General features: G+C 45.6%; 1 protein-coding gene across 1 annotated transcript in view; it reads left to right on the top strand.

Annotated features, from left to right (window-relative positions):
- The window catches only part of LOC144819586 (cobalamin binding intrinsic factor-like), a 43,319-nt gene extending 20,728 nt beyond the window's left edge, over window positions 1-22,591 (top strand). Inside the window, exons 4-9 of the mRNA XM_078677442.1 lie at window positions 4,786-4,935; window positions 7,374-7,558; window positions 12,293-12,476; window positions 12,592-12,736; window positions 18,748-18,866; window positions 22,494-22,591. Of these exons, the coding sequence (XP_078533568.1) occupies window positions 4,786-4,935; window positions 7,374-7,558; window positions 12,293-12,476; window positions 12,592-12,736; window positions 18,748-18,866; window positions 22,494-22,555 (845 nt within the window). The 3' untranslated portion in view covers window positions 22,556-22,591. The remainder of the gene's footprint in view (window positions 1-4,785; window positions 4,936-7,373; window positions 7,559-12,292; window positions 12,477-12,591; window positions 12,737-18,747; window positions 18,867-22,493) is intronic.
- Window positions 22,592-23,231: the final 640 nt, after the last annotated feature.

Here is a 23,231-nt window from a genome sequence, read left to right on the forward strand (position 1 = left end):
TAATACCTAATCACCTTGACATGCCAAGCTGGATTGCAGAAGGAAAAGTGCAATCTTAGCAGTAGAGGAACATCAACCCTTACAATGACACACTGAGATGGAGTCTGATGGGGAAGGGATCTCGGTGTCCTGTGATGTCTTGTACTGTGCAGATGACAACAAGCTGTAAAATGGTGGGATCCAAGGTCCCACTGCTAAATGACCTCTGCCAGTGTCCATGTGTAGACGTTACCACTGATGAATGTGAAGTAACGGAAAACAAAGATAATTTTAAGGAAACATCCAAAATCACACACTTCGGTGAGGGTTAGGGCTAGTGAAGGATTTTTTGGTTTAGGGATGGGTGATGTTTAGGGGCAATGAGTATTTTTTGTGTGTTTTTACGATTCAGGGAAGGGTGGAGTTTAGGGTTAATGAGAATTTTTTAGGGACAGGTTTGAGTGGAGTTTAGGGTGCTTAGGAGTTTTAAGGGTTCACAGATGATTGGAGTTTTTGGGGTGATCAGGGCGTTTTCGGGTTCAGAGATGGGTGGCATGTAGGGGTGTTGAGGATTTTTTTTTGATTTTCCATATCAGTCGAGTTTAGGGCTGGTGAGTGTTTATAGAGTAAATTGATCGGTAGAGTTTTAGGAAGATGAAGGGTTTTTAGTGTTCCGGATTGGGTGGAATTTAGGGTGCTTTGGGATTTTAAAAAGTCAGGATTACGTTGAGTTTATATGCAGAAAGGGTTTTTAGGGTTCAGAGATTGGTAAGTTTAGGGGTGGTGAGGGGCGTTAGGGTCATGAATGGGTGGTTTTCAGGGGTAGTGAGGCTTTTTTAGGGTATAAGATGAGCAGAGTTTTGGGGTGGTGAAGGATTTTAAGGGATCACAAATGGTTGGGGTTTATGCATAAGAAGGGTCTTTTAGGATTCAGGAATGGGTTGAGTTTGGGGGTAGTGAGGGTTTTAGGTTAAGAGATGGGTAGGGAATAGGAGTAGAAAGGGCTTTAAGGGTTCAGGGGTGGGTGAAGATTTGAGGTAAAAGATGGGTTGAGTTTAGGTATGCTGAGGGGTTTTTAGGGTCTGTGGATGTGTGGAGTTTAGAGTTACAAAGGTCTGTTAGGATTCAGGGATCGGTGGAGTTTAGGGATCAGGTTTGGGTGTAGTGTATGGCTGGAGAGATATTAGGGGACAGACATCGATGGAGTTTAGAGGCAGAGAAGATTCAGCGGAAGAAAGTTTTGACATATCAGACATAAAAGATTGCAATAAATGTTTCATTTTGCCAGCGGGATTGGCAGAATTTGGCAACTCTAATGTGGAATTTGGGCCAAATTCCAACAAACGGCGCGTGGCAAATCTTTTCCTTCGAGGTTCTAGTAATGCGAGTGCGAGCAAAATTTGGCGAGTGCCATTTTCTATTGCGGGTGGTCACGGTGAGAGAGCTGCCTCTCGACTAGATTTGCTGCAGTTCATGTCGATTTTCTACTCGAGCGGGTACAAAACCAACTCAAATGGGCTTATGCTTTTGTGTGGTGCATGGTGCCGATCTCGATGATTTTTCAGCGCTGCGCGCACTACTGGCGCTTATTTGCACTGCGAGCAGCACAACATCGGAACTCCACGGAATCTTGCAGAGTTTTTATTTAACTCTGCGGAGATCCCTTCAACTCTAAGAAAAATGTTTCTGAAAGTAAGACCTGCAACCATTTCAGTTACACCCTAAAAAGAAGTATGCAGAAGCCAATTTTGAAAAATTAGACATACAATGAATTGGTTTCTATGGAATGGTAAATACCATTCATCTTGAAAATGTCCATTAAGCCATTTAGGTGAAATGGTTTCTCAATAATGGCATTCCATTCAATTGTTTTTCCATGAAAGCACATACAACCGTTACAGAGCTGGGGAAGCAGTAGGGGGCATGTGCAGGATGGAGATAGGAGTGGTCTAGTGCTCACCTGCCTTAAATAGGCAGTTAAGAAGGATTCCTTGCATGCATTTAAAAGGTGCAAGGTGGCCAACCAGTCACTGAACCTGTTGTGAACACTGGGCCCGATTCACAGAATGAATTTAAGACTCAATCCTAAACGTACTACTATTTTGGTATTCACAGAATGCACTTACTACTTTTGGCATTCACAGAATGCACTTACTACTTTTGGTATTCACAGAAGTTAGGATTTTGTCTTAAGTCTGTCTTAAGTCAGTCTTAAGTCTGTCCTAAGTCTGTCTTAAGTTTGTCTTAAGACAAAATCCTAACTTCTGTGAATACCAAAAGTAGTAAGTGCATTCTGTGAATACCAGAATAGTAGTAATTTTAGGATTGAGAATCGGGCCCTGTGTGTCTCTTCTATTCTGGGCATTCCCCTGCTTGAGTCACATGTTCCAGTAACTCAATCAAAATGCCGAACATATGTGAGTACTATAAGGTACCTTTAGTTTATATTATGTTCTGCAATGTAATAATCAAGCCTATGTGAATATATTTGCAGTATTTAATCTAAACGCTAACTGGTTCATTTCATATTAGTTTATTATTAATTTTTAAGACTTTTTGAAGATTGACAACTACTTGTTTCGTTTATTGTTGTCATTTGAAGTAAATTAATCTCGTAGAACATAAATAATTGAAAAGTCATCAGGCCGCTTTCGGTTAACTGTTAAGAGTTTCTATCTACAATGAGATTATTTTATAAAAATCAAGGACAGAGAGTGAAGGGTAGGGGGGAATATTCATGCCAGCTGGCACTGGAACAGGCCGTACAGAGTCATATCGCTGGTCCCAATTCAAAGACACTGGAATGGGAGGCACTCAGCCTTTACTCGCTTACTTATCAGCGCAGCTGGCCTCGTGAGACGCGACTAGCAGGCCATGCTATTTTGCTGAACTTAGAACTCTGTTGTTCAAGCAGGTATGGAGACATGCAGTCTAGGGGTGGGCGGAATTTGCGTAATTGCGTTACGTAAATATCCGCGAAACCGTAAAAAATATCTGCAAACACGCAGAAATTCCGCAATTCTTTTTTCCTGTTCGCAATCGCTGTTAGCGTGCTCGAGAAGAAATATCTCGCGAACACGCATTTTGAGAACGCGAACAAGCAAAAAACTCAGTGAAATCGTGGAACGCAGAATTTTGGGCAATTTTGCATTCTCCGCGGAGCGCGAAATTACCCAAATTCCGCGAGCGGAACAGAATTTACCGCCCAGGCCTAGCGTGCACTATCTCTGAAACTGAAAATAGGTTTTATTTTCTGCTGTACTAGAATTAGATCAGTGATTACACGAAGAAGAATGGGGGTAGGAACGCCATTGGTTATCAACAGTAATCATGTTGGAGCAATATTTATTATTTAGGCTTTTGTTAAACGTTGCTGCTACCATTTTATTTGTCTTCATTGTGGTTACAATTCATATTGCATGCACTAGACGTAGATTTTGATTTACATATAAATAGATCTTTAAAATGTATCCTGCGTGTTCTAGTATTCTTGAGTGCGTTATTCCTTAATGAAAGAAGGTTTGGGGGTTCAATTAATTACCCCTGTAATGTCTCATGTGATTGATCGTTACTTGCAACACTTTTCGCTCAAATAGGGGTTAGTAGTTTGTGGAATGGTTGCAGAAGAACTGGTTATCTTATTCGTATTGGCACATCGACAAAGTCGTATGTGTCTCAAGAAAATCTAGAAAACATATCAGGCTGGCTTGGGACTAACTTTTGGTTGCTTATATGAGAGGCTGCTCAACAGGATGAGGATAATCTGGTGACTATCTCTGGCAGAAGGCACCTGCTCACATCAACATGGGTGGAATCTGTGCAAAACATTGGTACACACCCTGGGTAGTAGTTACCCTGCAGATGGCTGTCCTGAGCCAAGCTTGGAGCTGGTATTCCACTGGCCTTCGCATTATATTTGATTCTTCGGTCTTGGATGTAAAGACTCCTGCCTGGTTGTGTAACTCTGGGGTACGTGTATTTGTGTTTCCTCTCCAGCTCTGGTTGGGTTGCTGCTCAGAGATGCCCTGTATGTAAACTACCGGGCCACAGGATCTAGGGCCAGATATAGGTAATCTCAATTTACCTATTCTTAAATACCGAATTTTACCGATTCGGTATAGTAAATGGGATGTAGATAATTTTTAGGAAAAAAATACCGAATCGGTGAGATTCGGTAATTAAGAATCGGTATTTACCGATTCGGTATTTACCGAATCGGTAAATACCGATTCAGTAATTCCATTTCATTCCTATGGGCCTGAAGGCCCATAGGAATGAATGGGAATTACCGATTCGGTATTTACCGATTCGGTAAATACCGAATCGGTAAATACCAAATCGGTAATAGGGGGAACCCTTTCACTTTGACACCCTGTTGCACCCCTGAATTGTGCATGGGTGCACGTGTGGCACACGGCACTATCATTAAACTGTCATTAAATGCAAAAAATTGCTTTTTTAGGGTTTTCGTAATTTACCACCAAGTTGTAGTTGGTGGTAAATAACGAATCCTTACAGGTGAAAAGCACTCACTTGAGTGCTTCCTACATTTCAGATTCTGTAATTTACCGAATCTGTATTTAAGAATTCAGTAATTTACCGAATTCTTAAATACCGAATCTAAAATGTAGCCACCTACATCCCAAATGCCTAATACCGGTCGGTAACGGCCACAATTCGGTAATTTCGCCCGTTACCGACCGGTATTAGGGTTCCTACATCTGGCCCCAGGTCTCTGGTTTTTAGGGCCATGTGTAAATCCAAACTGGTAATGCTTTCTTTCATCTTCCTCTTTTGGTTCCACAGACAAGTATCACACTCCACTCACCACCTATTACCAGGTGGCACTGGATGCATTGGCGCTATGTGTACAAGGCAATGCGGCAGCAGGCCCGGCAGGAACGGCCCTCGCCAAGGCGGTCAAGGACTCCCAGCTGGATTTCCCATTCTCCGTCGGTGAGTCTATGGATGGGACAAAAAAGAGACAAGGTAATGACACACTTGTCTGTGTGATCAAAGACCTGGGGCGGAGGTTGACAGAGCAAGGCTCAGTGGTGTAACAAATGTTCTGCAAAGTACGTGCATATTTACAAGGGAATTGCGCCACAGGAACGCCAATGTTCGTGTGGTGCAATGTTCTGCCCCATATTTACAAAGTGGCGTTAAACCACTTTTTGTGTTTTAATACTGCTTTGTAAATGTGGTACCCTTTCACGCACTTTTCTGTGTGTGAAAGGGGCATGCAATAGGTGTCCCTTCCGGCACATAAAAAATCGTTAATTAATGATGATTAGCTACTTCTATGTGTGCTGCAGAATGCAGCACACATAGATATTGCAAATCACCATTATTGATTGTTTATGGCCAACGGTGTCTGTTGACGCTAGGCAGGTATTTTTAGTGCCAGCGCTAGGAAAAACACAGGGGTGCACCGAATTGTTGTAAATACGGCAGACCCATGTATTTTGGAAATGGCGGAGGGCAGCGCTGGAAATTTTGACGCAGCTCTGAGCTCTGCCATTTCCTTGTAAATATACCCCTAGTCCTTTTCTCCTTTACCAGCAAATTCTGTATATTTTGAAAACCACTGAGAATCAATTAATTCCTTATATAGTTCCTTGCGTATTGCATGCACAGCCCTAGAAATGGTAAGGCTTCAAAATTTGGGAACAACCCATCGAACATATGAGCCAGTGGGGACAGGTGAAAATTGCATTTTTGAGGAGTGTGAAGACCAGCTTTAAACTGGACCAAGCTGAGAAGCAATCACGCACAACTGTTACATGAAACAAGCTGCTATCTGACATACCTCACCTTGGAAAAACGACACTGGCTCCTTATCCCCCAAACGCACTGCCTTTAAGACGGGATGTCTAATTCTTAAATCTTTACACGGTCGGAGCCCCAAATTCATTAACAGCCTCTTATTTAGGGGAAACATCCTTTAGAACGCAACTGTTACAACGCACTACCATTACGACGCAACCATTACAACGCAAGTCATTACAACGACTTGCGCTGGGGGGGCGCTCTAGGATAGGGAATAGTTTTGATTTACTATCCAACACCTTCCCTACTATCCACGGGGACTGGAGTTGGAATAGTATATTAAACTATTCACTATCCAGCGCCTCCCAACGCAAGTCGTTGTAACGATTTGCGGTGTAAAACTTGCGTCGTAAAGGCATGCGTTGTAATAGCATGCGTTGTAACGTCATACATCCCTTATTTAGGTACACTCTCTCTCGCAACCTCCGCTGAGCACATCTCCAGGTACTGACCACGCCTGCATTCAAGCTAAAACGACAGGGAGGGTGTAAGTTTGCATCTTTGGCCCCACGACTGTGGAATTCCTTCCCTCTGGAGATTCTGTCATGCACTGATCTTCTGAGTTTTAGGAAAATGCTTAAAACTTGGCTGTTCGTGCAGGCCCACGAATAACACTCGCCACTGGTTCCGGCAAGATCTAGAGTTAGTGCCATGAAACCTCTGGGTGTACGTGCGCTGTATAATGACATAACATAACATAACCCCTTTAATGTGCATGCTATGGGTCACAGAGGCACCTCACCTCTCTGTGACCTTACTAACCCAGACTGATATCGAACACACTTTACCCCTTGTCATGTGGCACACTCTAGTCCAAATAGGTTACTCACCTGTCTTTGACCTCACTCATCAAGCCTGATACCTTGAAGACCTCCCAAGTGTCCCATGGATTGGCATGGTGCCACAGAGGCACCACACATGTCTTTGACCTCACTATTCCAGGATGATATTTGAGACACCACTGGCCATATGGGCACATCACCTGTCTGTGATGTCACTCAACCAGGCTGGTATCTGGCTCATAAATGTGACGTGTCACGTGGTATGCTGTGGGTCAAATAGATACCTCTTCTGTCTTTGACCTCACTACACCAGGCTGATGTCTCCTATAGATTGCCATGGTGCCACAGGGGCACTGCACCAGTCGGTAAACGTTGTTTACAACGCGGTGTTTACACCGCACGACCTTTACCACGCTGCCATCACAACGCAAGTCGTTACTACGACTTGCGCTGGATGGCGCTGTTGGTTAAGGAATATTGTAATTTTATATTCCAACACCTTCCCTATTGTTACGTGGGCTGGTGTTGAAATAGAAAATGATAATAATCCTCAATCCGCGCCCTCCAACGCAAGTCGTTGTAACGACTTGCGTTGTAAAATCCGCGATGTAAAGTACCGCGATCAAAATGATCGCGTTGTACTATCATACATCCCACCAGTCTCTGTGTTTTTGATCTCACTAGTCCAGGCTTAAATATAAAAAGTGTCTTCTCCCTTTTCTTACCACGGTGGATCTCCCTCTCACCATCCTTCGCGTCACTTGTCCGATGAGGGGTCTGCAGACACCGGGGCTGTGGCGGTGCTGGCTCTCACCTGCTTGTCTGGCATGAAAGCGACGGCAGACGTGGCCAAATCAGACTTCTTCCTGGAGGATACAATTGGGATCATACTGAAGAAGAATATCCTGGAACAGCAGCAGAGTGATGGCTCCATAGGGAACATTTACAGCACTGGCTTAGCTGCACAGGTGGGGGCAGATCTGACTCACTTTCAATATATTTGTTTCTATTCGCTTCAGGTTCTCTCTCTTATTTACCTTGTTCTCTCTACTAATCTCTATCTCTTCTCGATGCATCAGTGCCTCTATTTTGGTGCCCCTTGTCTAATTTTGGTCTGTCCTGTTTTCGGTGTTTATTTTTTGTGGATTTCAGTGGTGTTTTCTCAGTTTTTCCAAATCTTTAGAAATCAATGCTTATTAGAGCTTATTCAGCTGCCTAACCCCCAAAATAAACAAACACTGAGGCCCGATACACAAAGAGCCTCACACTCGGGCGGAGGCTCCGCACTCGCGGCAGGATCTCCACACTGCACTTCCCATTGCGGAGATTCCGACATGTGTCTAGCGATCCCGCCACGACTGCGGAACCTGCCACCCCAAGAGCGGAGACTCTCCGTGAATAGGGGCCTGTGTTTTTCCAGTGTTTACAAAACACATTGTTTTTTGGGAAGTCATTGTTATAAATCACATATTTAATTTAAAGGAGAAGTAAAGCATTGTATGAAGTGTCCTCACTTGGGCAGTATGTCCATCTTTTTTTTTTTAAAAAGCCTCTCTCCTCACAATACTACCTGTTTTAGATTTTTGTCTCCCAGTGGATAAAGGTGCTGTTAATGGTGGTGGAGCCTTCTTGACCTATGTAATTGGCAGTATTTAGTGGCTGCAGAGGTCCACATGGATGGTGGTGCTTTGTGAAGGGGAATGGGACCGCGGTGAGCCATATGCAGGCAGCGGCTTAGCGGTTATGCCCTGACAGAGTTGGACCAGTCTTCTGCAGCTGTGGCGGTGTTTTCTGTGTTGGAGGACACGGCAGGATACGACTGGTGTGTGCTTGCTGCGGTGACTGGTGTGGGAGCATGGAGCTGTCCTGTTAACACTGGTAACAGTAAGGTCCTGTTGCGAATGGGGGGGGGCAGTCTTTTTTAAGTTTTTGCTTGGCTTGTGCTAGACTAGTTGGATATGTTGAGGTTTGTTTGTCTGGCAATGGAGGAAGTAATTCAGGTGCTAATCATCAGTCTCCTTTCTCACTCCCTTCAGTCTGTGCTCAGATGTCGGAGAACAAAGCAACTAAGAGGATTTGTGTAATTTATTTACCTTCCTCAGAAGAGGAAGGTTCTGTTCCAGCATCTCATCCCTCAAGTGGGAGTGGGAGCTCGGCTGCTGCATTACCGTCTCTCATGTTGCCATTAGTATTGCAAGACATGATTGAGACAGCAGTTTCTAAAGCCTTAGCCAAATTTAAGTGCAATTAGAGTACCAGTTCTTCCAGAAGATTAGAGGATGTGGTGTCCTCTGGCTCTGATTCAGATAAAAGTCCTCCACTTCATCAGGCTTAGGAGAGAGGAGATATGGGAAATCCTGTATCATCTTTGAGATAATCTGGGATTCCCTCCCTTTTGGTAGATGAAGAAAGGGATATCCTCTTTCCTCAATATGTTAAACCATGTGCCTTGTGTACGCACTTTCGCAGAACCATTAAGGACTTAGTAATGGGGGAGTGGAAGGACTTAGACACAACTTTTGGTTCCTTGGATTCTACAAAAAATACACATGCTGGATGGTGGTGAGGCCCAACCTCATGATATTAAGGTGGATGCACTGTTGGCCAACTTGATTGGTAGAAATTCAATTAATCCAAAGTATTGTTCCCCTTCTGACCCCTCTGATAAAAAGGTTGATTGAGGATTCAAGGAGGCTTTTACAGCAGAATACCTGGAGCTGAAAGTAAGCATGTGTGGCTCCTATACTCTCCAGTTGGTAATTAAAAACTTTGACAAGCTGGAATTCAAATGTTCAGAGCTGCTGCATGGTAAGGAAGAGCAAGCATGGTTGCTCCCTGAGATGTCTTCTGATGTAATCAAAATGACAGCAGTGTCGGCTAGGGCACTGATTGCGGCCTGAAGGCGCTTTCGAATGAAAGAATACAAGGCGAAGACGGAAGAAAAGTCTTCCCTACTAAAAATACTGTTTCAAGGCAAGATGCTGCTAGGAGAACAGTTGGATTCCATGGCCTCAAAGACATTCAAATACCACAAGCATGCTCTCTTGTATGAAGGCAAAATTGGTTATGGGACATGAGGGCCACTGCCTCTCCTCGAAAGGAGTACATATAATTCACAATCCATTGAAAGTAATACCGGCTAAGGTCCTTTTCTCCTAAAAAGGACATGGGCTGGAAGGTTACACATAAAAGAAATTCTGGCAAATAAGGTTAATCAAAACTAATGCCAGTGGGTGCAAGACCTCATCACTAGGGGTGGGCGGAATTTGCATAATCGCGTTACGCAAATCTCCGCGAAACGGTAAAAAATCTCCGCGGACAACCAGAAATTTTGCAAACACGCAGAATTGCTTGTTCGCGATGCTTTTTTACTGTTCGCGATCGCTGTTTGCGTGCTCAGGGGGAAAAATCTCGCGAACACGCATTTTGAGAAGGCGAACAAGCAAATAATTTCGTGAAGTTGCTGAACGCAGAATTTTGGGCAATATCGCGTTCTCCGCGGAACGCAAAATTTACGCAAATTCCACAAACGGAATGGAATTTGCCACCCAGGCCTACTCATCACCCTTTGGGAAACTGCCAAAAGGATGTGTCATATTCTTGGGGTTTGAACTCAGTCAACAAGAGATATGCAATAGACTTTGTGCAATGACATCCTCGTACAGTGATAAAGATAACACAGCTGCCAAAAGTGATTCCCACATGCCTGGCTCTTCTGGAGGGTGTTGTAAACTCTTTACTCAAGAAGAGGGCAATATCCAAGGTACCACATTCAGAGAGGGAGATAAGGCTTCTGTGAATACCGAAATTAGTAAGTTACTCAAAATGAGTAAGATACTCAAAATGAGTAAGTTACTCAAAATGAGTAAGTAAGTGCCTTCTGTGAATACCAAAATGAGTAAGTTGCTCAAAATGACTAAGATACTCAAAATGAGGCTGTTACTCATAATGAGTTAGAGCCTTTTGTGAATACCAAAATGAGTAAGTTACTCAAAATGAGTAGGATACTCAAAATAAGTAATTTACTCAAAATAAGTAAGTAAGAGCCTTCTGTGAATACCAAAATGAGTAAGTGCCTTCTGTGAATTCCAAAATGGTAGTAAGTTTAGGATTTTTTCTAAAGTTAGGTCTGTAAATCGGGCCCATAGAGTACGTTGGAGGAATTTGTAAGATGAAGAAGGTCTATGGTATGTCTTCAACTGCGGCGAAATTACAAGAAACATCAATAGCTGAAATCTGCAGGGTAGCTACACGGTCTGACTCTTCTGCCGTCACTAAGCATTATAGATTTTCATGAGTCTCTTGTATAAATGATGTCTTTGGTTACACAGTTTGTTCCTCTGTGAGGGAATAGGGAATCGTTTATGTTCTGTTCAGTAAAGCCTGGTATTATGTTTCTTTACCATGATCAGTTGTCTGTGTGCTTGGTTTGCTAACTTTCATTTGTAATGAACTCAAGCAAGTGAGAGATGTAAGGGAGATGCTTTTATTAATTACTAGTAGTGGCATCCCTCACTTTAATTCCTCCTCCCTCCTGCCCTCCCACTGTAGAACAACTGACTTGTGAGTTGGTTGTAAACTTGATTTAGTAGGTATTGCGGGGCGAAGGACTTTTATTAAGTGAAGTTTCATGGAATTGGTGTCTAGGGAAGGCCGGAAGGCCTCATTTGTAATGAATTAAAGTGAGGGAGTAGGACTCAGATTGATGCCATAACCGGTAGGTAATAGAAGCAGTGTTGATCTAGAGTCCCACAGACTTGGCCTGCTGGTGGCTTTCACTCAAGCATTGATGGGGGCAGCATTTTCTGCAATTAACGAGAATGAACTAATTTTCTGCTGGATTATATTTTAGGTTGACATCAGATCTGCAGAGTGGAGAGTGTCAGGCCATGTCTTTGCTGCATGTTGGTGGTAGTAGGTGATAGAGTTGTTTATTGACCGCCATTTTTGTGAATTGCATTGTTATGTTTCTTTACTATCGAAAGGGATCCATAGAATTGTTGAACAGCATAAGTGTGAGAATAGAGCCTTGGGAAGCTCTGGGTTTGACTTGGAGCAGGAGCATCTTAGAGGAGGTATTTTGCACACATTGCTGTCTGTCGGAAAGGAATAATGTGGGCCTATTGATAACTGTGCCGGTGATGCCCCTGTGTGTGGATAGCTTGGTAACTCGCACTTGGTGATCAACTGTGTCAAAGACCACTGATAGATTGAGGACCAGTGATTAATAATAGACATTCTCTGCAATTTGGAGGACATCGGAAGTCTTTGTCAGTGACCTACAAGATAACAGCGACTGGAGAAGTGGCTTGGCCAGTATGGTTGGACCCCTGGCATTATGGAGTGCACTTTCTGGCACCAATGGATCAGTCAATGGTATTGTTGACTGGAGACATCAAGGGGACTGGCATCAGTCTAGAAGCCAATTTCAAGAAGCATATTAGTTGGGATCTTTTTGTTAGGAAGAAGTTCAACCATTTTAGGATTGGGGAAGGAGATGGTGCATTTGAGTAGGACCAAATATCAAATTGTGTCTCATTTATAATTTAATTTGCTATGTCAGCTTATGCATACTTCTCTGTTTCTTTTTCCTGTTTCCCCATTCTCGGTCTGTCTTCCAGCGATCTCATGCATTCTGGGACTCCTCTCTTAGTCCCCTTCCATTCTTCCAGAGTACATTTACCATTCTTTCCATCCTTCAGGCCCTCACTGCTGCTTGGCAGTACTATTCTCCGGAGCTCTGGAGTTGCACCAAGACACTGGCCAAGGTCCTGAGCGAGATTCCACAAGGGACGTTTTCCATCCCAATATCTGCATCGCAGGTCCTCCCGTTTCTGAAGGGCAAGACATATCTGGACGTGGGCAAGTCCTGTGCCCCTGAGAATGGTAAGAAGAACCTCTGAGGTGCTTTAGCCCAGAGGGGACCCCATCCTCTGGCTGTATACCCAAAGTCATACTGCTCCATGCTAAGCAAGGCCTGTCTCTTGATTTCTTCGTACAGTTCCCAGCATCACAGTGGATTACACCGTCGTCAACGACCTCCTGGGACACAGTTTCAAGTTCCATGTCCAGATCATGGTGCCCGAAGGGTCAGTGCTACTGCGCGTGATGGAGAAAGCCCAAGAGATTAATGCAAAAGAGTTCAGGTAAGGGTGATGGAGTAATAGTAGAGGGCACAGGAGTAATTTTGGGATGCCTTAGATTCCTGCGTTCATTCTGACCACAAAACCTCCAATTAAAATAGGTTTCGCTTTCATATAGCTCAATATGTAAATGTGTTTGTATTCATATAGCGCACTTCTACCCAGAGGTCTCGTAGCGCTGTATTCATACCGCTGTGGAACCCATCCTGGCTTTCCTGTGAAATGTCCACTCCTGGGCACCCCCATATTGAAGCCAGGCATCCAAGCGCTGCTGGGGCCGTTGTGGAGATTAAGCAAGCTATTGCCCAGAGTGGGACCCATGATTAGACTAGGCACCGAGGCGAAATTATTAGGTCCGAGGAAATTGAGCCCAAGACCCGCCGAGGCGGGAATTGAACCCTGGTCCCGGGCCAGACCTCTGTCTCAGGGTCTGCCGCTCTAACCATTGAACCACACTTCTCCACTATAGGTACTAGGGGCCATTGCTTTCAACACTGCACGTCCCTGAAATTGTAAGGTCTGAGGCTATTATGTTGACGGCCTCTAGGTACCCCATTTCAATTCATAAATGACTCCTTTGGTTCCTAGGGAATTTCTGCCTAAGAGTCTAATAGCTCTTTTATGAAAAAGTAAGATTTAATCTAAATACCTCTTAGTGCTGAAACATGTCAATCACCTGGGTGAAAAATGCTTGTCAGAGCTTCAGATGAGAAAAGGTATTTCAGGAGATAGAGTAGTAAGTGTAGCAGATGAAAGTATAGTTGAACTAAGATGGTTCCAGGGTTTAGCGATAAGAAGTACAAAGGATTTAACATGGAAAAGAGTAGCACAGGCGTGAAGGGAAGGATTTGGGAAGCAAAGAAAAGAGAATTTTCAGCCATTTACAGAAACTAATGTAAGGCCCACATTAGGAGTTGGATGGGCATTGGTGTTGAGATACCGAGATCAGGATCCAACTTACCAGCCATTGTCTCCACACCAAAGATTCTGGCCATCGAGAGCCTCTTCCATGGAATGCAGAATAACTGATCGGAACCACAATCATTGAATAATTGGCCATTCAGTTTTCCCTATTTCAGGGAACACCACACTAACATTTTCCACGTGCTCTAAGCAGGTTAAAATTGTCAGCGGGAGAGCCGGTAGATTGTGGGGGTCAAATGGTGTATAAGGGGTGCAGAACCCACTAGTCCCTCTCTGGTTGACTCATTGTCTGCCCCCACATACATAGGACCACCTAGGGCTGGGCAATGCTGCTTTTCTCAGCCTCTCCCCCCTGCAGCAACTGTGACTGGCCGGACGGTGTTTCCCAAACCTGGAATTATCAGGTGTGAAGTTTTTTGATGTGATAATTCCTGGCCGTGAGACCCTTTAAATTGCAAGTTGTGATATTTCACCCAGAGTTTTTGTTATCGGTGAAATCCTGGACTCGTAAAGAGGGTTTTAGTAACACCACCAGACAGGGTAGCCAAGCCCAGTTAAAAATATCAGGACACAGCAAAAGTCCATAGCAGCTCCAGGAGTCTGACAAACAATTATCTTTTGAAGAAATGTCCTTCTCTCCTTGTGGTTGTAGTGTCAGGAACCCTCTCAGGCACTCGTGACCCAGAAAAAAGAACAAGGACTGGAGCCTATGCCTACTTACTGTACCTTTGAGGATAATATTCCCATGTAATAAAAGCGATATCTGTGGCTTAGGTGCACTCTAAAGATAACACTGCATTATGTAGCCAAGTACAAATGAAAGGAGAGGTGAGGGATGGGCAGGAAATCAGAGTGTGGGATAACGCAGTAGGTACCACAAGGATTAAATAAGGGTACCTAGGCCCTGGGTGCAGTAGATGGAAGAGTCCAGCAGCTAGGGAGGGATTTTCAAAGGGGAAGAGCACACAAGTCAAGAGATGACCAGCATTGAATCCATTGGCTGTGTGGAAATCTGCTTAGGTCAGCTGGCGAGGAATGGCCACAAAGGAATCTTCTTAGATCTGCTGGATCGGATGACCATGAAGGGATCTTTTGAAATCTGATAGCTGGGATGACTATGTGAGAATCTTCTGAGATTTCAGGGATAGATGATCCATGGAAGAACGTTCTAGTATCGGCTGGCTAGGATGACCATGAAGGGATCTTCTGAGATCTGCTGGCTAGGATGACCATGAAGGGATCTTCTGAGATCTGCTGGCTAGGATGTCCATGAAGGAATCTTCTGAGATCTGATGGCTGAGATGACTATGAAGGAATCTTCTGAGGTTTCAGAGATGGAATAACCATAAAACAACATTCTGAGATCTGTTGGCTAGGATGACCATAAAGGAATCTTCTGAGACCTGATGGCTGGGATGACCATAAAGGAATCTTCTGAGATCTCATGGCTGAGATGACTATGAAGGAATCTTCCGAGATCTGATGGCTAGGATGACCATAAAGGAATCTTCTGAGATCTCATGGCTGAGATGACTATGAAGGAATCTTCTGAGATCTGATGGCTAGGATGGCCTTGAAGGAATCTTCTGAGATCGGATGGCTGGGATGACCATGAAGGAATCTTCTGATATCTGATGGCTGGGATGACCATGAAGGAATCTTCTGATATCTGATGGCTGGGATGACCATTAAGGAATCTTCTGACATTTCATAGATAGAATAACCATAAAACAACATTCTGAGATCTGCTGGCTAGGATGACCAAAAAGGAATATGGGGCCAGATGTTTCAAGTGTTTTTGGTATTTGTAAATGGCATGATTCACAGAATCGGGCAGTTTGCAACCTCAAAAAGGCCTTTTATTATTGTTCATGAGGTAGGTCGCAATGCAACCCACTAGGAATCAATAATCTGCAAACCGACCTATTAGCTCATAGGTTGGTTTGCAGATTACCACACTGTTTGCAAAAATATTGGTTGTATATTGCAACAAGCATTTTGCGACCTGTGCTACATACATCTGGCCCCTGGTAAGGTCTGAAGACTCGAAGGACCGTGAAGGAATTTTGTGAGATTGGATGTCCATTGTTATTATGAGGCATTCTTCTGCAATCTGCATTCAAAGACAAATTTGAAGGAAGCATCTGAAATTTGCTAGCATGTGGAAGGATCTAATGTGGCCATTAAACCTGACTTAATATTCATGGATAATGTTGGCCATATTTTGTATTCATGTTTTTAAAGAGATTTCTCACAACATTTCTTCCTGTCCATGGTGTCCTTAGGATAGGTGTAGGAACAGGGGTATCCAATCCCACAAGGGGTAGCTTGGCGAAGCAGGCAGGCACCCGAAAGCTTAGGTGTAAAGGGACTATACAGCACACACACCCACTGAGGCAGGAAACGCACACAATGACTGAGACCACACCAGTTAGGTTGATTAAAATCAATAAGCTTTTATCCAGATCAAGGTTCAGGAGTGGTAAGTCATTCAGGATAATCAATTATTATTGCAGCATTAACTCATTAGACCATATTTCATTAAGGGGGCAAAGTGAACATTTCATGTGACAACCTTATTCAATCTTCTTCTTATAGGGTCCATTGAACATTTCACTAGGCATATGCAAATCTTGTGCATGAGGACTGAATCAACATTTCATTAAAGAAGCAGAGTAAACATTTCATTCACCACATTAGGCATCTAAAACTTCAGGCCTAGGGACCAATAAAACAGCACAATAGCGGTACTCCTTGGGAACCTGCCTAGGAGCAGGTTAGGACAACCAGTCCCCCCAACGTGGGGTTAACTTGGCTGAAATCCAGGCCCCAAGTGTTCTTACAGGGCTCTGGCCCAGTTCAGCAATTTAGGTAATACCACGGGGGCCAACAGGGCCCTACTATAGTTCCTCCCGGGGAGGGGCTGCCGCGGGGCTCCCTCTTCGCTCTTTGGGGGCCCGCTTTCCCTCCTGGCCTTCCGCCCTCCTCCCCAGGGATTTAACTCTTTCTTCGGCTCCAACAGGAGCCCTTGCGGTGGTGACCGCCAGCTGGTATGACCACCGGGGGCCTTGCGCTCTTCCTGAGCCCTCCGGGGGTCTTTGGGGCCTCGCTGTTTTAGGGTGCCCCTCCTGGCTTGTCCCGGCGTGTGAGGGGCACTCACGCACTCCTGGTGCCCCGCGCGAGTTCCGTTCCCAGTCCCGGGCCTCCAGCGGCTTCCCGGGCCCAGGACCAATCAGCAGGTTTCACTGGAGGGGTGCGGCCGCCAATGGCGGCGCGGCCTGCGGGGGCGTTCCAGCCTTCCTCCAGTCGCCGGCAGCAAAGGCGGGAGCGCGGCCAATGATGTGACCGGGCGCCCCCGTCAAGTGAGGAGGGGGCAGTGGCTTCAGGCCCAGTGCAGCCTACGGGACTACAGTGGCACCTGTACCCCAAGCAGCAGGCTTGTCCCGCCCAAGCGCTGAGAACGCGGCGATGTCGGCCGAGCCCAGCGCCTCCCACAGGCCTCGGGGGCAGCAGCGGCACCTTTGTTATGCGGCTCCGGGCCGCGGCGGTGAGTTCTCGGCAGCGCCTCGGCAGGGGGGGCCCTCGGGGACAACAGCGCTTCCAGGCACAGCGCTCAGGAGTTTCGCAGCACTTCGGGGGTAGTTCGTCAGCGCTCCCGGCGCTCAGGCCCGCAGTAGGTGTTAGAGGCCCAGCGCTTCTTAGGGGGAGTACAGCAGGAGAGCGCTTGAGGGGCAATCCAATCAAATGAGGCCGTTCAGGGGGGCTAGCGCTAAGAAAGAAGCACCTAGCAACTCAGTCAGTTTAGCCAGGAGGATGAGGCAGGACAGCACCGGGGGCACAGGTTAAGCCAGGGGGCGCAGAGCTGACACAGCGCCAGTACCTGGTTGATCCCCAGTGGGCCTGGTGAGTACAGGTAGGTGTTCCTCTCGGCGCTAGATGGTTCCTGCGCCCTTTGGAAGCAGTCTCTTGTGGGGGGGGGTTGAGTTGGTGGCTGAAGACAGGTGGGTCCTTGCAGGTCACTGCAGGTGGTCCCTGGGTTCCCCTCCCGCCGGGCCAGATCAGTGGGCTAGATCAGAGTACCTCACTCAGCTTGGTGGGCAGCGCCTAAGCCCTGTCACCCCCAGAGGCATAGGTTCCCCTCTAGGCCCTACCGTCTAAGTCTCCTGCGTAGGTTCCCCCAGGTCAGTGTTGCCCCAACTAACTAAAAAGTTTCCCTCCTTTCCTTATATATGCCCAGGTCAGGTGACCACTCTCTAAGGAGGCAAAAGCAAACCCCTCCCCTGTTCTGGAAGGTTCCAGGAGCTTCCTTAGGCTAGCTATGGGGGAAAAAGGCGGGCTGGTGTTGCAACAGTATCTAGGGTCCCAGCCAGCTCCTGGCAACTAGGGTGCTACTAAAAAGACCACTCTGCAGTAGCAGGGGCCTGTGGCAGCCATGTTGGAAGAAGAGAGCACCTGCACCTTAGCATTGATTAGCAATGGGAAGGCGCTCGGAGACCTAAGGCCATCGAAAAAGAGGGTGGGAAAAATAAGGCAAGGGCGAAAAAAACAGGGAAAGACCACCCTAGGGCTGACAGGTCTAACAATAGGCTTACATGAATCATGCTGACCCTCCCAAAAAAACAGGATCGACAGCCTTGTCAGTAATTCACAAGCCATGTAATTGTACCTGTGGGAAAATGTAGTAAACATAGCTCAACCTTTCCATGCTTTACTTCCTTATGGTAGGAGTCCTGTAAGCCCTTTGACTGGCTGGTTTTGTACCCATTGGGACTTCAGAACCTTGACAGGAGTGTGTCTCTTGGCACCATCTCCTATTCTCTGTCTCACTCTATTTCTGTCTTGGTTCGGCTCTCAGTTTTATCTGTTTGCTCTTTCTTTACTTCTTTCTCCAACACTTCTTTTCTCTCTCACTACTCAGTCTCTCCCAACATCTCTTCCTTATTCTCTTTTTCTCTCTCACTCATTCTTTCTCTCTTCTCTACTTTCTTCCCATCACTCTCTTTATCTGCTCTTGTTTCACACCATCCTAGATACATATGTGATTTCTATGAGCGAGACATTCATTTGACATCATTTTGCTTGTTTTTCAGTTTTAAAGCAGAGACGTTGGCACAGGGCGTGTACATCACCTCCATCAATGGCCTGGCAGAATCCGCAAAAGACAGGACTTACTGGCAGTTCTTCAGTGGGACGAAGCCTCTGGACCAAGGTAAGCAGGGCTTCCAAGGTAAGGTTGGGATACGCCTTTTAGGATATAGCATATTAACTCACAACAGCATCAAAAAGGGCTGAGTGACAGTTTGTGGTAAAACATTCCATGGATCCACGTACCCAGGAACCTGTGCCGGCGATCTCAGAGGTTCCGAGCCCCTTTGCAGGAAATAGTGCACCGCAGTCTCAATACCATATATAATGCTATATTCACCAACATAGGAAACATTGCCTGGTATTATCAATGGTTTCTACCTCTCATGTATCCCTGAACCAGGCATAAATATCCATGTGAAATGTATCCACGGATTCTCAAATTCTCAAAACAAGGGCTCCGGATTCTATTTCCAGGGAGTCCTACAGTGACACTACGGGCCCGATTCACACAACTAACTTAAGACAAAATCCTAAACTTACTACCATTTTGGTATTCACAGAAGGCACTTACTCATTTCGGTATTCACAGAAGTTAGGAGTCCTAACTTTAGGACTCCTAAATGCCTTCTGTGAATACCGAAATGAGTAAGTGCCTTCTGTGAATACCAAAATGAGTAAGTGCCTTCTGTGAATACCGAAATGAGTAAGTGCCTTCTGTGAATACCAAAATGAGTAAGTGCCTTCTGTGAATACCGAAATGAGTAAGTGCCTTCTGTGAATACCGAAATGAGTAAGTGCCTTCTGTGAATACCGAAATGAGTAAGTGCCTTCTGTGAATACCAAAATGAGTAAGTGCCTTCTGTGAATACCGAAATGAGTAAGTGCCTTCTGTGAATACCAAAATGAGTAAGTGCCTTCAGTGAATACAAAAATGAGTAAGTGCCTTCTGTGAATACCAAAATGGTAGTAAGTTTAGGATTTTGTCTTAAGTTAGTTCTGTGAATCGGGCCCTACAAGTCTACATCCATTGCACAGCACATCAGAATCATTCGAGAGATCTACCGATAGTAACTGTGATCGGTCATGTCTATCCACGGGACGTTCATCAAATCGAAAGAAACTGAGTTTTGGTTCTATCCCCGAGGTCCTGCTTTGTGATAGTCACCAGGGAGATTTACAAACCCAGCAACAGTAAGTGATTTTTGCTGCAGAGACCTCCATTGAGGTGGTGTCTCCCTGAGGATCAGACACAGAGTTGAAGAAGTCAGGAAATTAAACCTGAGAAACAGTTATATGGTCCTCTCTACGTATGTCTTAGATGGGAATAAACTGGACAATAAAGAGTTGCCACATTCCTTCTCCAAGAAATATCTAAAGAGAATTAATGCTGGGATGAGTTGACCTGCCCAGATCACAGCTCTTTATAGAGTACATCTCAGAATTCCAAAACAACCAAAGTTCCATTGAGTCTTCGCCAGTGACCTCCAACGGGAATACGCGGTAGAGTTGGAATTAAACGAACGGGGCAAGTCAACAGCTAACATGACCGAAAGAGGGTCTGTGTATGAGTAGATACTTCTCATTCACAAAGATAAATTTAGCAACCAATATACTTTTATAATAAAATTCACTTTTTCTACACCTTCCAGGAATTCACAAAGGAATTCCTAACAGGCGTGATACCATTTATGGGAGTGGAGGTGTCTGCCAAGTGCGCTGAGATATCTCCAGCCAGAAATCCCACTCAAGGAGTAGAACAAGGTCATTCTAAAGCATGCTGTATCTTGAAAGTATGGGAATGCCCGCAAACATATATGTTTGTGGGCGGTCAGAAACTCTGAGGATTCCCCTGATAACCCTGTAAATCGTTGTAACCTTATTCCAGCCAAGGGTTTGCATAATCCCTCATTCTGGGTGGGAAGAATAACAGATCGACCCCAGATTTGCTGGGGTTGGAGAGGAAGGACTTTACCCATGGACAAAAATATTATCCCCGCCAAGGACTAAAATGTCCATTTGCACAAAGGATCATACTCCTGTTGAGCAAAGTTATCTACTATGGACATTGACTGTTTGTTCAACTAAACAAGGCTGCTGTCTTGCAAAGTAAATCAGAATACAGTTTAGGTCAAATGGATGTTACTGCTCTGAAAGTATCTTACTGTGGGTTTTGTAGTTAAATGCACAATAAGAGAGGTTAAGTAACAGAGGTGATGTGGCATAGAAGATAGCCGAAGACAGCAAGAACTTTCCAGCCATTGGAGTTTCATCAGTTTAACTTTTCACATTCGGTTGTAGGCAGGCTGCAGAATAGACATAGTGCGGCGCTGACATTGTGTAAAAAAGAAAGTTGGGAAGTAGAAGAGAAAGACAACGATAAAGGAAGGAAGCAAACTGAGGCTAGAGAACAGCACACTCAATAGCGGGTAAATGAGAGGTTTCAGCTGCCTCCTCCACTGCCTCAACCTCCAGCATGTGCTTTTCTCCCGTAACTGTGCAAAGGTAGCCACTGCTTCCCACAGAGTTCATCAGATACAGTTCAGGAAGACTAGGGGCAAGGTTCACACCAGAACCTGGGCTTCTATGGGAATTCACAAGGGCATATTATCAAGCCCATTATTGCCGCTTTAGCGGCAGTTTCCTGCCGATAAAAGCGGCGATAATGTATCGCCCTTTCTTGATAATATGGCCCTAGATGCCATAACGTGCTGAACCTGTACAGTTCGGCACAGTCGTGTAGCACCAGGGCTGGGTAGAAGAATTGTGTCCAACTGTAGACACCGGTATTGCCAAGAAGGAAGGTCGTGGGCATGTGGTGGTTGGTTTTGGACTCCGCCTGTCTCAAGCTGCGGCATTGATCAGAAAGCCTTCTCACAGGGTGGAGAACCACAACAGAGGACGTAGACTCCCCTTTGTCCACCTCGCCATCCATGGAGTACTGACCCACTTGCTGTGGTCGGATGCTTTTGATGGTGGCTGTAATTAGCAGCACTCCCTCGTGCCCTATCTGCCTCCCAGGCAGTTCAGCAACAACAGGGAGCGATGGCTGGCTGGGAGGCAGATCAACGTCGAGGAGACTTTGAGGCGCTGCGGCAATGATGGGGGAGATGACGGGCGGGGTGGTGGAGTGATGATGAGAAGCCATGATGGGCTGGAGATGGGAGCAATTACCTGAGTGAGAAAGTTTGGATGCTGGAAAAGGGGATAGAGGGGGGAAGAAGGAAACAACAGGATAGGAAGGAGAAGAGCAAAAGGCAGGTTGGAGGGCGGCATGACTCATGAAGACGGGGAGTGTGGAGACAGGTGTCTAGAACCACTTCTTGATGGCCCTGTCACGAAACCTAAAGCGATAACAGGACAATGTAACCATCCTCCGTGGACATGGTGGTCAGGCACGTCCAAGCAGTGACAACCCCTGAAAATGACATGAAGGCCACTAGAAAAGGGGGCTGGTTCAATGCCCATTTGCTCTCTCTGTAGACTCCTTATATGTACTTCTGTGTGCTGTATTGATAACAGGAGGTCTTCTATAAAGCTGTCTATAGGCAAGACCTAAAAATGATGCTTCAAGAATTGAAAGCACCAAACCATGAGCAGTGACCTTTATGTCTTCCTGATTCATCACAGATTCTGCACCTTCTCTGCCTCTCCACATCTTCAATCAAGAAAAGTATTGTTTGGTTCATGATCCTTGTTGGCTTCTCACCCTTCCTCTCCTCCTGACTCCAGTTTCCTCTTCTCCCCACAGGTGTTGGCAGCTACAAACCCAAGAACAAGGAGCACATCCTGGCGATCTACAGTAAATACTGACGAAGTGCCCGTCTCCATCGGATTCATGGCGTCCTGGCCAGCTTTCCCTCTCTCCACTGATGAACAGTGTCATGTGCTGTCCACCATCTTCAGAGGGCCGTCGCTACTACCTATCACTGCTTCCCACTTGCCCCACCCACTCCCTCGCTCTCTCCATCTCTCGTCCTGCCCCCTTAGGTTTCCACCTTCTCGCTGGTTATGACCAGGTGCAAGCCGCGCCACCTTCAGTAATTTCTATTCTATGCTTACTCATCCTTCTTATCAATTCTTCCACTCTCAGTCTCTCCTTGTTTCTCGCTCTCTCACTGATTCTCTGATTATTAAAGCCCTGGGTGTGGGGCCACTGTAGAATCCTGAAAGACACCGGGCCCCCAAACCATAGCGGTGGTCAGAGCCTTCACCCACGTCTACATTTTCTCCTATAGTCAGATAAAAAAAACTCCCATCTGACCCACGCAAAATATCTCTCTTTGTGTCCACTGAAAACGATGGACGCCATTTTGTGATTCAGATTACACAACTGTGGAACGCACACCCTACATCCGCCAAGGCAGACCCCCCCCGCCCCTCGATGGACACAACATTGTGCGTCTTGTAACTCCCAAATCTCTCATTCTTTAGCAAGTCAATGCCTAGTGTTTCTTCAGTGTGAGACCCTAGCCTCCACGAATGGTTG

This window comes from Lissotriton helveticus, chromosome 1_1, assembly GCF_964261635.1.
Source record: "Lissotriton helveticus chromosome 1_1, aLisHel1.1, whole genome shotgun sequence".
Lineage (NCBI taxonomy): Eukaryota > Metazoa > Chordata > Amphibia > Caudata > Salamandridae > Lissotriton > Lissotriton helveticus.